The following is a 14,063-nucleotide window of genomic DNA, read 5'->3' as shown; positions in this document are numbered from 1 at the left end:
ATAAATGCAATCCAGACTTCACTGAAGAGTCTACTTAGGGAAACACATTAAAGTGGGTATTTATTCTAAAGGTATGATAAAAACTTACTAGCAGGTCATATAACCCTAGGTAATTTTAGAATTATAAATTAGTATTTGCAAATTATTATAAATGACATCGTAACATCAACATGCTTCAAAATCCCTGTAATTTTTCACAACTTACTTCCCATACTAATTTTACTGACCATTTCCGAAACTTCATCTGGAAATCATGAGCCAGCAAATGTCCAGAGACTGAAGTCATTATCATAGTAACATTCTGAGTAACAACAAAACGAAAGTTAGTCTTTCTGTAGTTACACGGTGCCAATCATTCAATAGAAAGGAGAAGAGACAATGAACAGACCTAAGGACAAACGCAGCTGACAGCTGGATGGAGAAGAAAGGACCATAAACGTAACTGCAAAGGCAAAATCACAATCATGGGGCACAACCACCATTCACATTCTCTCTCATTCATTCTCTCTCTCTCTCTGGTCCTCACTGTCCTGTACCTGCCTATGTAGAACAGGCTGGCCACAAACTTACAGAGATCCACCCACCCCTGTGTGGTGGTATTTTACTTGTACTGAAATGTGATTTTAATTGTATGTTAATAAATAAAGTTGTCTGGGGGTCAGAGGATTAGAGCCATAGCAAGTGCGTGGCGGCGGTGGCACACACCTTTAAGGACCTGGAGGGCGGTACATACAGGCAGTGACGAGGCAGTCACATGTTTGGGTTTACAACCAATGAGAAGGCAGAACAGTTAGAGTATATAAAGACATACACACAGGAAGTAGGTCCCTTTTCGGAGAGCTCTCTTGGCTGAAGAGGATCCCTGAATCAGGAAGGGTGAGGCTCTTAGTTCTGACCTCTTGGCTTTCTTCTCTGAATCGGCTCTGTGTTTCTTATTTAATAAGACCGTTGGTTACATCTACATTTGGCGCCCAACGTGACAAGAATCCATTAAAAACCGCTTAACTTGGCTTGGCGCCAGGTCCGGTTTCCCGCCAGGGCGGCCGGCTCCCTAGCCCGGGCCCAGGTCGGCTTGGCCTCAGGCCGGACTAACCTTGAGCTACTTGCTTAAAGCCGGTGCTACAGACAACTCAGGCCTGCCCTGCCGAACAGGGCCCCTGCCTGTAAAGCCAACACACGTGGTTGGAGCTTAAGGTAGCCAGAGCCAAGGCTTGACTAGGCTCAAGCTGGAACACGTGGCTGGATTCAAGTTCTTAGGCAGAACCCTGTCTCCCAATTGCTGAGATTAAAGGTGCGTGTCACAGTGCCCCACTACCATTGTTTATTTTTTAAAAATGTATTTTACTTTATGTGTATGGATTATTTTGCCTGTATGTATGCGCACCATGTGCATGTGTGGTGTTCATGGAGGTCAGAAGAGGGTACCAGATTCCCTAGAACTAGAGTTTAGGATGGTTATATGGGTGCTGGGAAGAGAACCTGGGTCCTCTGCAAGAGCACCAAGTGCTCTTAACTGCTGAGTCACCTCTCCAGCCCCAACAATTACCATTCTAATATCAGTTCCATGATGCCTTTTGGATCATTTAAGATTTCTTCAGGTGGCACATGCTGTTGATCCTAGCACTTGGGAGGTAGAGGAAGTTTTATCTCTGTGTGTTCCAAGCCACCCAGGACTACTTAGTGAGATTGAAAAAAAAAAAAATCTCAGGGACAAGAGTTGTAACTGTCACTGAGTGGTTAAGTACTCAGTTTGAGGCCCCATGTTCTTTTCCCAACACAACATTTTGGAATGTGTGTAGTAGACAGATGAGGTCTTCAAAGTACTGTATATTAGCTTCTTTCTTGTTAAACAGTGGAGACAGGACCAAATTCTATTGAAAAGATATCTCCTTATGTTATAAAATTATCAGAAATGGAGATATATAGCATAGTTGGTAGAGTGCTGGCCTAGCATGAGTGAAGCCCAGAGCATTGTATAAAGTCTCCAGCATTGTATAAACCAGACATGAAGGTGTATGTGTGTACTCTGAGCACTTAGGAGGCAGTGGCAGAATGATCAGTAATTCAAGGCAATCTTCAATTACATAGACTACATTATCACCTGTAACCACAGACCATATATAAATATATGGTTTTTCCAAGACAAAGTTTCTCTGTGCCTTGGAACTCACTTTGTAGACCAGGCTGGCCTCAAACTCACAGAGATCCCCCTGCCTCTGTCTCCCGAGTGCTGTGATTAAAGGCCTGAGCCACCAACACCACCTGCTGGACCTTTATAACTTAGGTAAAATACAAGCAATTTAGAGAGGATGTAGAGATCTTCAAGGACATGTCAGCTTCTTTTCCTTTACTTGTTCATATTTACTTATTTTAATTCACTTACTCATTTACTATGTGGAGGTGAAGACAAGGGTCAGCAATTGGTTCTCTCCCTCCACGATGTGGGTTCCACAAGACGAATTTAGGTCATCAGGCTTGGAAGCAAGAGTCTCTACCTGCTGAGTCATCTTACTAGCCCCTTTTATTTTTTTGAAACAGGGTCACACTACATAGCCCTGGTGTTCTGGCTAGTTTTATGTCAACTTGACACAAACTAGAGTCTTATTGAGAGAATACCTTCATAAGATCCGGCTATTGCCAGGCAGTGGTGGCGCACACCTTTAATCCTAGAACCTGGGATGTAGAGGCAGGCAGATCTCTAAGTTGAGGCCTAGCCTGGTCTACAGAGTGATTTCTAGAATAGCCAGGGCTACACAGAGAAACCCTGTCTCAAAAAAACAAAAGAAAAAAATGATAAGGGAGGGCCCAGCCCATTGTGGTGGGGTCACCCCTGGGCTAGTAGTCCTGGGTTGTATAAGAAAGCAGGCTGAGCATGTCATGGGGAGCAAGCCAATGAACAGCACCCCGCACCCCTTCATGGACACTGCATCAGTTTCCTCCTCCAGGTTCCTGCCCTGTTTGAGTTCCTGCTCTTACTTCTTTTGATGATAAACTGTGATAGAGATCCTGGAGATGGTGGCACACACCTTAAATCAGATCTCTGTGAGTTTAAGGCCAGCCTGGTCTACAAAGAGAGTTCCAGGACAGCCAAAATTGTTACACAGAGAAACCCTGTCTGGAAAAACCCAAACAACAACAACAAACCCAAACAAGAACAACAAACTGTGATGTGGAAGCAAAACCTGAATAAACCCTTTATCCTCAAGTTGCTTTGGTCATGGTGTTTCATCAGCAATAGTTACCCTAAGACTTGGTTGTAACTTAAAAATAACCCTCCTGCCTCAGCTTCCCAAATGCTAGGATTATATTACATGCCAGTCTTATAATGTCAGCTTTATGATGGAAACACGTTAGTACCTACCTGTCCATACAGATGATAGTCAAATTCATAAATCTTGTTGAATTTAGAAAGGCCTTCTTTCTGTAAAGCACAAGAAAAATATGTAAAAAATTTCAAATCATGTTAAAAAAACAAATGACTCCTCAACATAAAGAATGAGTAATACCCACAGAATGGGAGAAGAGGATACTAAAAAAAAAAGCAAATGCAACTTGACACACCAGCATTCAAGAGGCTATGAGTTAAATGAGTTTGAAGACTGCCTGGGCTACAGAGACCAAGTTTAAACAAACAAACAAACAAACAAACAAAAATACTATTTCCTAAACAACGATTAAGCAGGTTGGGCTGTAGCTCAATAGAAGACAGTTTGCCTCGAGTGCACAAAGCCATAGGTTCAATCACCAGTTGTGTGTGGTGGCACATGACTTCAATCCCAGCACTCAGGAGGCAGAGGCAGAGGCCAGCCTGGTCTACATAGTGAGTTCTAGGACACCAAGGGCTACATAGGGAGACTCTGTCTCAAATGAAAAAGAAAAAAGAAAAAGAAAACTAGGCTAAATAATTAAGATCATTTATTAATATAGCTACCAAGCATTAAATCTATGGAGTCTGCATGCTAGAAATTAAATTCTGAATCAAACCAACAATGCAGATGAGTAAGTAGACTCGTCCAAGGTCACGTGACAAATCAATGACAAATCTTGTCCATCTGTTCCTTCCTCTCTCTACATTTTTGCTATTTCAAGGTTATACAACCAATAAACCAAAAAACTTCTAACTAATGTTACTGACTTTTCTGACCCTTAATTTATTTACTAAATAAAGTCGTTTTTGAGGTTTCTTCCGATTCTGAAAACCCATTCTTCAGCTACACTTAGGGAGGAACAAGACCCTCTCAGTACCCAACTCCCTGCTCAGCCCTCAAACCAGTCAGTGCAGCAGCTTACAGCTGCGGTATGGACACAGAGTACAGCAGGAAGGCTGGCTGCCTGGAGACTGGGACACACTCAAGGCCCCAGAGGGAACACAACAGAAGACTGTCCTTCAGCCTCAAAAAGATACATTTTCTGCGTGGAACACTAGGTAAATTGGTCTTGGAGGCAAAATGGTACGTATTTTTTTTTTTTCTTTTTGGTGTGCTGGGAATGGAACCAGGGCTTGAAGCATACATGGCTATACTCTCAAACCTATAAGGGCTTTTTTTTTTTTTTTGGAGATAGGGTTTCTCTGTGCAGCTTTGGTGTCTGTCCTGGATCTCGCTCTGTAAACCAGGCTGGCCTCGAACTCACAGAGATCTGCCTGGCTCTGCCTCCTGAATGCTGGGATTAAAAATGTGTGCCACCGGGCTGGAGAGATGGCTCAGAGGTTAAGAGCACTGACTGTTCTTCCAAAGGTCCTGAGTTCAATTCCCAGCAACCACATGGTGGCTGAAAACCATCTATAATGAGATCTGGTTCCCTCTTTGGGCCTGCAGGGATACATGCAGGCAGAATACTGTATACATAATAAATAAAAGAGAGTAAAAAAATTTAAAAAAAAAAAAAATGTGTGCCACCACCGCCCAGCCAGGCCAGATTTTGAAAGGGAAATCACCACTATCTGATAACTAGGAGTACAATTTTGACTAACTCTAGGAAAAGGCTGGGTAGCCTAGGCTTATAATCCCAGATACTTCTAAAGCCTAGGTAGTAGGATTCAAAGTTTAAGGTGGTCCTGGGCAGCCAGTGAGCCTGTCTCAAGGTAAAAAGTTTAAAAGATACTGGGTTCGACTGGGCATAGTCAGTCAAGTGTTTGCCATACCAACCATGAGGAACTGAGTTTGGATCCCCAGCACCAGTGTCCCCAGCTGGGTGCTGGTGTCGTGCCCCTGTGCCCCTGACCCTGGGGACAGGGAAGCAGAGACAGGAGGATCCCTAGAATTTTCTGGCCAGCTAGCCTAGTCAAGGGTGGGTTCCAGGTTCAATGAGAGACATGTCAAAAAAAAAAAAACAAGGTGAAAAGCAATAAATGAAAACATCAGACATCATCCTCTAGTCTCCATGTGCACACACGTTTGCATATACAAAATGTAGTGGTTTGAGTGGGAATGGCCCCCACAGACACATATATTTTAATGATTAGTCACCAGGGAGTAGAACTCTTTGAAAAGATTAGGAAGTGTGTCACTGGGGGCTTAGAGGGTTTCCAAGGCCCAGTCTCTCTCTCTGTCTGCTGCCTATAGATAAGGATGTAAAGCTACTGCTTCATACATGCCTGCCTGTGCGCTATCATGCTCCCAACCATAATAATAGACTAACCCTCTGAAACTATAAGTAAGCTCCCAATTAAATGCTTTCTTTTATAAGAGTTGCCTTGGTCATGGTGTCTCTTCACAGCAACAGAACAGTGACTAAGACACATACACACACACACACACACACACACACACACACACACAGAGGCATGTAGGCATGCACTCATGCATGTACTCAAACCCCAAACACAATAAAAATGCTGGGTGGGATGATACACACCTTTAAACCCAAACCCTGAGATGTGAAGATGGAAGGATCATGAATTTAAGGTTATCTTTAACTATATAATGAGTGCAATGCCAACCTGGTTACGTGAAACCTGGGCTTAAAATAAAATAAAATAAAAGCTCAAACTAAGAAAACAACCAAAAAAGGAAATCATGTAATAGAATAGTTTCTGACTCCTCTATATTGTTTTTCTATAATAATTTGGTCTCATCCATTCGTTCTTTTCTTTCTTTTATGTATGTGAATGGAGGAGAAGGAAGAGGGCCGGGTGGTGGATCTCTGAGTTCAAGGCCAGCCTGAACTACAGAGTGAGTTCCGGGACAGCCAGAACTACACAGAGAAACCCTGTCTCCAAAAACCAGGGGGAAAAAAAAGAAAAGAAAAAGAAATAGTAGTAGTAGTAGTCGGAGGCTGGAGAGATGGCTCAGCAGTTAGGAGAACTGGCTGCTCTTCCAGAGGACCCGGGTTCAATTCCTAGCACCCACATTGTTGATTAAAACCATCTGTAACTCCAGTTCCAAGGGACCTGACACCCTTTTCTGACTTCTGTAGGCACCAAGCACGCATGTGGTACAGACATACATAAGAGCAAAACACACACACACATACAATTTAAAAATCAAAAGAGTAAACATCTTCTTTAATTAATGAGATCAAGAGCCCTCAAAAGGTAACCCTGATATTAATAGCTATCTAGTAAACTTTGTTTTAAAGACAAGAGACTCACTCCTATAGCCTAGGCTGGCCTCAAACTTCTGTAGTCAAGGATGACTTTGAACTTACCCTCCTGCTTCCACCTTGCTAGTGCTGGGGTAACAGGTGTGCATCACCATGCCTTGTCTACTCTAGTAAACTAGCATAAAGAATATACTTTATGGCCGGGAGGAGGTGGTGTATTCCTTTATTCCCAGCACTTGAAAAACAAGAACAAAAAGATATACTTTATGATTCCATTACCACGTTCCTTTTTTTGTTTGTTTGCTTTTTGGTTTTTCGAGACAGGGTTTCTCTGTGTAGCTTTGCGCCTTTCCTGGAATGCGCTTTGGAGAACCGGCTGGCCTTGAACTCACAGAGAGGAGAGAATGGGTGGGGAGGATGCCTGGGAAACACTCCACAAAAGAGACTACATTTAGGATGTCTTATTTTTTTCTTCTAAAAGATGAATTGGGTTGGAGAGATGGTTCAGTGGCTAAGAGCACTGGCAACTCTTCTGGAGAACCCAGGTTCAATTCCCAGCACCACACAGAGGCTCACATCTGCCTGCAGCTCCAGACCCAGAGGATTTGATGCCCTCTTCTGGCCTCCATGGGCACTAGGCACACACATGGTACACTTACATACATGCGGGCAGAACACCCACACACATCAAAATTTTAAATTAAAACCAGAAAAGATGAAAAGTAAAAGCCAGGTGTGGTGATGGCTTTAACCCCATCACTCGGGAGTAGAGCCAGGTGGGGCTCTGTGGGTTTTGAGGCCAGCCTGGTCTTCACAATGAATAAGTTCCAGGTCAGCCAGAGCTACATAGTGAGACTGTTTCAAGAAAAAAAAAAAAAAAAAATGAAAGAGAGAGATGATGTAACAGGATCAGTCGCCAGCACCTCCACTGGATGGCTTACAACAACCTGCATCTCCAGGGGAGCTGAACACTCTTCTGAACTCTTCCAAGACAGGGTTTCTCTGTGTAGCTTTGGAGCCTGTCCTGGAACTCCCTTTGTAGACCAGGCTGGCCTCAAACTCACAGAGATCCTCCTGGCTCTGCCTCCCGAGCGCTGGGATTAAAGGGAGCACCACCACCGCCTGGCTTTCTGAACTCTTCAGGCACTGCCACTCTAACATGCACAAGCTCACATGCAGACATACATATATACACACAAGTCAATCAGCAGATGGGAACAAATAGAAAACAACATTTGCTTAGCCACTAGACAAGGTACATGCACCTTCAAATATTCTTTTCTTTATGGTGCATGCTAAGCATGCTCAGAAGCATTTCTTTCCACCACTTTCATTATTTATATATGTTTTATGATTTTGAGCTAAATGCCCAAAAAGTGTCTATCTTTTCTTTTTAAAGTATGGCCTTAAATTGAGCATATGAAGTAATACACTCCCTAAGAGAACGTGGTTAAAAATGGGCTGACCCCTACATGAGGTTCCCTAAGTAAAACCCCACGCTTCCTTTGTTTAAGAAGAGCACTGTACTGTGCTCTTGTCTGCTGTAGGCAATAAATGTCTCCACCCCACCCCCACTCTGACTACACTTATTCTTGACTTTGTGTTCACCAAGATTTAAGATTTCAAACTTGTGTTCAGTTATAATTTTAAGAGGAACCCACATTTGCAAAATTATGGTCAACTTTTACTTTATTTAAAATTTCTTTATAGATTTATTTTTGTTCTATGCATATATATGTTTTGCCTACAGGTATGTCTGTGTACCATGTACACCCAGTGTCCATGGGAGCCAGAAGAGGACATCTGATTTCCCATTTGTTGTGAACTGTCATATGGGTACTGGGAGTCAAACCCAGGTCCTCTACAAGAGCGGCCAGTGTTCTCGAGTGCTGAGCATCCCTCCAGCCCCATCTCTCCAGCCCCACCTTACTTTAACCCCACCCCGCTTCCCCTCCATCACTACAAAACTACCCAGCGTTCAGAACTCTGGCTTCTCCCATGAGAGCTCTGTGCTGTCTTTCCATCTCCTGCCTCTTACTCTTCAAACACTCGGCTGCCAGTGACTTTATGAAACCCAAGAGTTTCAACACGCTTGCCACTCACTAATCTCCCTGGGGGTGGTGCAAGGTCTGAGCAGGTTAAAGTGCTCGCCATGGAAACCTCACAACCCAGACAGAGTTGGACACCTAGAACCAACCTAAGAATGGAAGGAGAACCCTGGCTCCAAGTCATCCCCGATCCCCACACCTGATGGGGCAAGCACTCCCCCTTCCTCATATACACACACACTAAGAAAAGCAAAACGACACAAAAACCTTACCAGATTTCTCTCAATTAGTGCAGAAAAAGCACCTTTCTAGAATTCAATACCCTTTCCCAATTCAACTAAGAGTAGAAATATCTTCAACATTAATAAAGCTAACACATGTCAGAGTGGAAGGATGAAAACTTTCCCGTTAAGATCAGTAACAGCTCCAAAGCGAGTTCCAGGAAAGGCACAAAGCTACACAGAGAAACCCTGTCTCGAAAAACCAAAAAAAAAAAAAAAAAAAAGATCAGTAACAGTTCCAGGACAGCTACACAGATAAACCCTGTCTCAAAAAAAGAAGGGAAAAGAAAAAAGAAATGAAAGAAAGAAAAAATCAGTAACAACACTAGTACCATTCTTGGTCCTGCTTTTCAACACTATCCTAGAATACTGGCAAGACAAAGAAATAGAGGACAACAAGATTGGAAAAGAAAAATTTACAGACAACACGACTGTTTTACTATGTAGCCTAGCTTGCCTGGAACTCAGAGCTCCCCTTTCCTCTGCCTCCTGAGTTCTGGAATTAAAGACATGCACCACTACTCCCTGGTTAACATGATCTCCATATAGTCCTGCCTGTCCTGGACCTCGCTCTGTAGACCAGGCTGGCCACAAACTCACAGAGATCCATCCACCTGCCTCTGCCTCCTTGAGAGCTGGGTTTAAAGGCGTGTGTCACCACTGCTCGACAACATGATCTTTTTCAAGACAGGGTTTCAGAGGCAGCATTGGCTGTCCTCAAACTCAAAGCTGATTAGTGGTAATAAACAAACCCAGCAAAGTTGCAGGATACATGCTCAACAGAAAAGTCATTACTGTGGACTGGCCATGGTACATACTCCAGCATTTAGAAGACTGAGACAGGAAGACTGCCACAACTTCAAATTCAAGGCCAGCTTACAGTTCCCTCTGTGCAAACTACAGGACCTTACCTATTTTTAGGTCACCACAGCTCAGGGTAGAGACAGGTGGATCTCTGAGAGTTCAAGGCTAGCCTGGTCTACAAAGTGAGTTCCAGGATAGTCAAGGCTGTTTCACAGAGAAACTCTGTCGTGAAAACAAAACAAATCAAACAAACAAGCCAGGAGGTGGTGGTGCACGCCTTTAAATGCAGAGGCAGAGGCCAGAGGCCAGAGGCCAGAGGCCAGAGGCCAGAGGCCAGAGGCAGAGGCAGAGGCAGGCGGATCTATGAGCTTTCAAGGCCAGCCTGGTCTACAAAGTGAGTTCCAGGACAGCTAGGGCTGTTACACAGACAAACCCTGTCTCAAAAAGCAAACAAACAAAAAAAGAGGGTGAGGTGGCTGACTGTGTTCATGTATGGACTTTGGGTGCCCCTACTACCATGTGGTAAGGCCAATACATTTCCTATATCAGACTAAGGAGGTATTCCAGACCTCCATGATGGGATCTTGGTTTTGGAACACTGTTTTACTTAATGTCCCAACTGGGTTCTAAAGAAAACTTAAAAGTTTTCCCTGTACCTCCAAAAGGTTGTGCCAAAATAGGCAGCTTTCCCCTGACCCCTGGTTGCTTCTTGATAAAGTTAACTTGGCAAAATACAGGAAGAATTCATCAAGGTCACAGGGTATTAAAGTAAGGTAGAATATGTTGGTGAAAGTGGCTAGTCAGATAGGCTTCCCTTCCTCATGGCCACTAGTGAGGGAGGATGGGATACAGGGAACTCAGGTATCACTGTTGAGTATGGTCTTTTTGCTTTCCTTGTGGTTGCTCATGGAAGGAGAAGGGAAAGTCACAGGAAAATCTGCAGAGGATGCTCTGAAGAAGACAAAGGAGCTATGGAAGACGTTTCAGTGTATCTTCTTGTCTTACAGAGGGTAACAAGGTTTTCTAAACTGTAGCAGTTTAATCCAGCCCTTCAAAGGAAGAAAGGCCTGCTACTTTTCTGCATTCCATCTTGGCCTAAACTTTGATAATAAAAATGGCTTGTAGAGAAAAATATCAATCACAATATTTCCTTATCCTACAAAGAACTTTGTAGAAAGGACACTCAGTTTCTTAGATTGCCCGTTCCCCCTTGCTGGTACATTCTGATAACAGATAAAAGCTTTCAAGGTCCGAAAGGATATCTAAAAGCTAGCACAGATAAAGGCAGACACCTCTGCCAGTTTGATCTGCCTTGATCAGGCATGCTGGCTGTCACATATATGTGACCTTACAAAATTTAAAGGTGTCTTTCTATTGCTGTGATAGAACACCATGACCAAGACAACTTATAGAAGAAAGCAAGCTTGGCTTATGGTTCCAGAGGGTTAGGATTCATAAAGGTGAACCTAGCGTGGTAGCAGCAGGCCTGATAGCTGGGGCAGCAAGCTGAGAGTACACACAAAGCAGAGATGGAGAGTGGCTTTTAAAACCTCAACATCCAGCCGGGCGATGGTGGTGCACGCCTTTAATCCCAGCACTCGGGAGGCAGAGGCAGGAGGATCTCTGTGAGTTCGAGGCCAGCCTGGTCTACAAAGTGAGTTCCAGGAAAGGCTCAAAACTACAGAGAAACCCTGTCTCGGGGGGAAAAAAAAAAACACACAAAACTCAACATCTGGGCTGGACAGATGGCTTAGTGGTTAAGAACACTGGCTGATCTTTCAGAGGTCCCGAGTTCAATTCCCAGCAACCACATGGTGACTCACAACCATCTATAATAGGATATGATGGCCTCTTCTGGATGCATGTCCATGCAGAGCACTCTTAAAATACAAATAAATAAAAAATTAATCAAACAAACAAACAAACAAAAAAACCTCAAAAGCTAGACGTGGTGATCCAAGCCTTTAATCTCAGCACTTGGGAGGCAAACACCAGCCTGCTCTACACAGGGAACTCCAGGACAACATAAAGAGATCTTGCCTTAAAAAAAAAAAAAAAAAAAAAAAAAAAATCCCCCCAAATAAACCCTCAACCCCAAAAAGCAAATAAACAAACAAAACCCCCAAACTGGCCCCCTCTAGCAAGGCTACACCTCCTAAACCTTCCTAAACAGTACCACCAACTAGGGACCTCAGATTCAAATATCTGAGCTCAGAGGGGACATTCTCATTCAAACCACCCCATTTTTGTTTTTGTTTTAAATTTAAGACACAAGCTTTATTAAAGATTTATTTTGCACTCAGGAGGCAGAGCCAGGCAGATCTCTGTGAGTTCGAGGACAGCCTGGTCTACAGAGAGATCCAGGACAGGCACCAAAGCTACACAGAGAAACCCTGTCTCGGAGAAAAAAAAAAAGATTTATTTCTATGTGTATGGGTACTTTGCTTGCATATATGTCTGTGTACCACATGTGTACAATGTGAGGCCAACAGAGGGTATTAGAACCCTTGGAACTGAAGTTACAGCTGGTTGTGAGCAGTCATATGGGTGCTGAGAATGACACCATGTCCTCCAGAAGAACAGCCAGTGAGTGCTCTTAACCACTGAGCATCTCTCCAGCCACTAAAGGTTACCATTTTTTATCCCATGATATATGGATAACTGGACATTCATCAGTGGAGAGGACAGAGAGAACCCTGCCTGAAATCCCCTACCTAACATGTTACTCCAGGATGAGCTTTAACAGGGCTTCCTCAGATGACCTCTGCTGAGTGCATAAACATTGGATTTGGTGATGTTTTGCTATACTGGCTGCTGCTCTATCTGCTACTTGCTGTTCATTCAAAAGCACCATTATAGGTGGATTTTCTGGACTGTAGAAAATAGAAAAAGGCTTTTGACTGGTGTGTGTTTTCTTTCTTTTCTCCCTACCCCGCAACCTTAGGAAAATCTGTTTACGGAGCACACTGAAAAAGGGTTACAGGCTGGAAACGATCTAGAATCCCACTGCAGGCTGGCTTGTGTTTTCTATGAGCTTCGCCTGGGTGCTTACAAAGCCTCAGAGTTTAACAATATTCATACAGGTGGTCTTAATCTATTGCATGCCTTATATATAGTTTGGACTTCATTGTTCTTTAATAAGACGGTACATTTATTTGCTAATATAACATGTCTCATGATATTAAGAAAAGAAATAAGCCGGGCAGTGGTGGCGCACGCCTTTAATCCCAGCACTCGGGAGGCAGAGCCAGGCGGATCTCTGTGAGTTCGAGGCCAGCCTGGTCTACCAAGTGAGTTCCAGGAAAGGCGCAAAGCTACACAGAGAAACCCTGTCTCGAAAAACCAAAAAAAAAAAAAAAAGAAAAGAAATAAAAGGGGGCTGTAAATAGAAAAAGCAAATGTTAGAAGGATGTAAGAAAAAGATTTTTAGCAGAAAAGGATTTCTGTATGGTGTATGATAAGACTTTGCCCTGGGTTAAGATAGCTATGTATTAGCTGGGCAGAAGTGGCACACGCCTTTAATCCCAGCACTTAGGAGGCAGAGGCAGGTGGATCTCTGTGAGTTCGAGCCCAGCCTGGTCTACAGAGCTAGTTCCAGGACAGCTAGGGCTGTTACACAGAGAAACCCTGTCTCAAAAAAAAAAAAAACAAAAAACAAACAAACAAAGCAAACCAAAAGATAGCTATGGACAGCTATGTATTTATAGAAGGAGAAAGATTGAGACAAAGTTTAGAAGCCTTAACAAGTCAGGAAAGCCTGAGTAAGCTATAGAAAGTATACAGAAGATTCAACTTAGGAATAATACACAATATTAAAATTTCTACAGTCAAAGTTCAATCAAACCTCTACTTAAACCAATAGAGCTCTCTTAAATATTGATTTCTCTTTGTAGCATTCACAAGGACTGGCTTCAAGAACAAAAATGTATGTTTAAACAGGATTTATTTAAAAGTGTTTAGTTTTCCCAACCTTTATCTAAATATTACACAAAAGTTAAACACACCAGACTGGTGTAACTGACCTCAGTGTTTAATAATGCTTAAAAGCCTATTCTCTCTCTCTCTCTCTCTCTCTCTCTCTCTCTCTCTCTCTTTCTCGGTTTTTCCGAGACAGGGTTTTTCTGTGTAGCTTTGGAGCCTATCCTGGAGCTCGCTCTGTAGACCAGGCTGGCCTCAAACTCACAGAGATCCTCCTGGCTCTGCCTCCTGAGTGCTGGGATTAAAGGCGTGCGCCACCACCGCCCGGTTGTAACATCTCTTAAAGGGTCCTGCAGCTCTGAGAGTCACCCACCCTCTTGATCAGAGAGGCCATGGAAACTTCACAGGACCTCTAAGGAAGGGACTCAGAGAGGAAAGCACCCTCAAGGCTTCCAAAGAGAAGTCATAG

At 43.4% G+C, this 14,063-nt stretch overlaps 1 protein-coding gene across 3 annotated transcripts in view; it reads right to left on the bottom strand.

The window, feature by feature from the left end:
- Window positions 1-14,063, bottom strand: part of Top3a (DNA topoisomerase III alpha) — a 54,024-nt gene that overhangs the window by 34,733 nt on the left and 5,228 nt on the right. For 2 of the 3 annotated variants that reach the window (XM_052757280.1, XM_052757281.1), the window contains exons 2-3: window positions 3,362-3,421; window positions 228-301 (exon numbers count right to left, since the gene is read on the bottom strand). In XM_052757280.1, coding sequence (XP_052613240.1) covers window positions 228-301; window positions 3,362-3,421 — 134 coding nt within the window. The remainder of the gene's footprint in view (window positions 1-227; window positions 302-3,361; window positions 3,422-14,063) is intronic. The other variant, XM_052757282.1, reaches the window with a different exon arrangement.

The sequence above is a fragment of the Peromyscus californicus genome, unplaced genomic scaffold, assembly GCF_007827085.1.
Source record: "Peromyscus californicus insignis strain IS unplaced genomic scaffold, ASM782708v3 Scaffold_3__1_contigs__length_106647218, whole genome shotgun sequence".
Taxonomy (NCBI): domain Eukaryota; kingdom Metazoa; phylum Chordata; class Mammalia; order Rodentia; family Cricetidae; genus Peromyscus; species Peromyscus californicus.
This window is presented reverse-complemented; position numbering and strand designations above follow the sequence as displayed.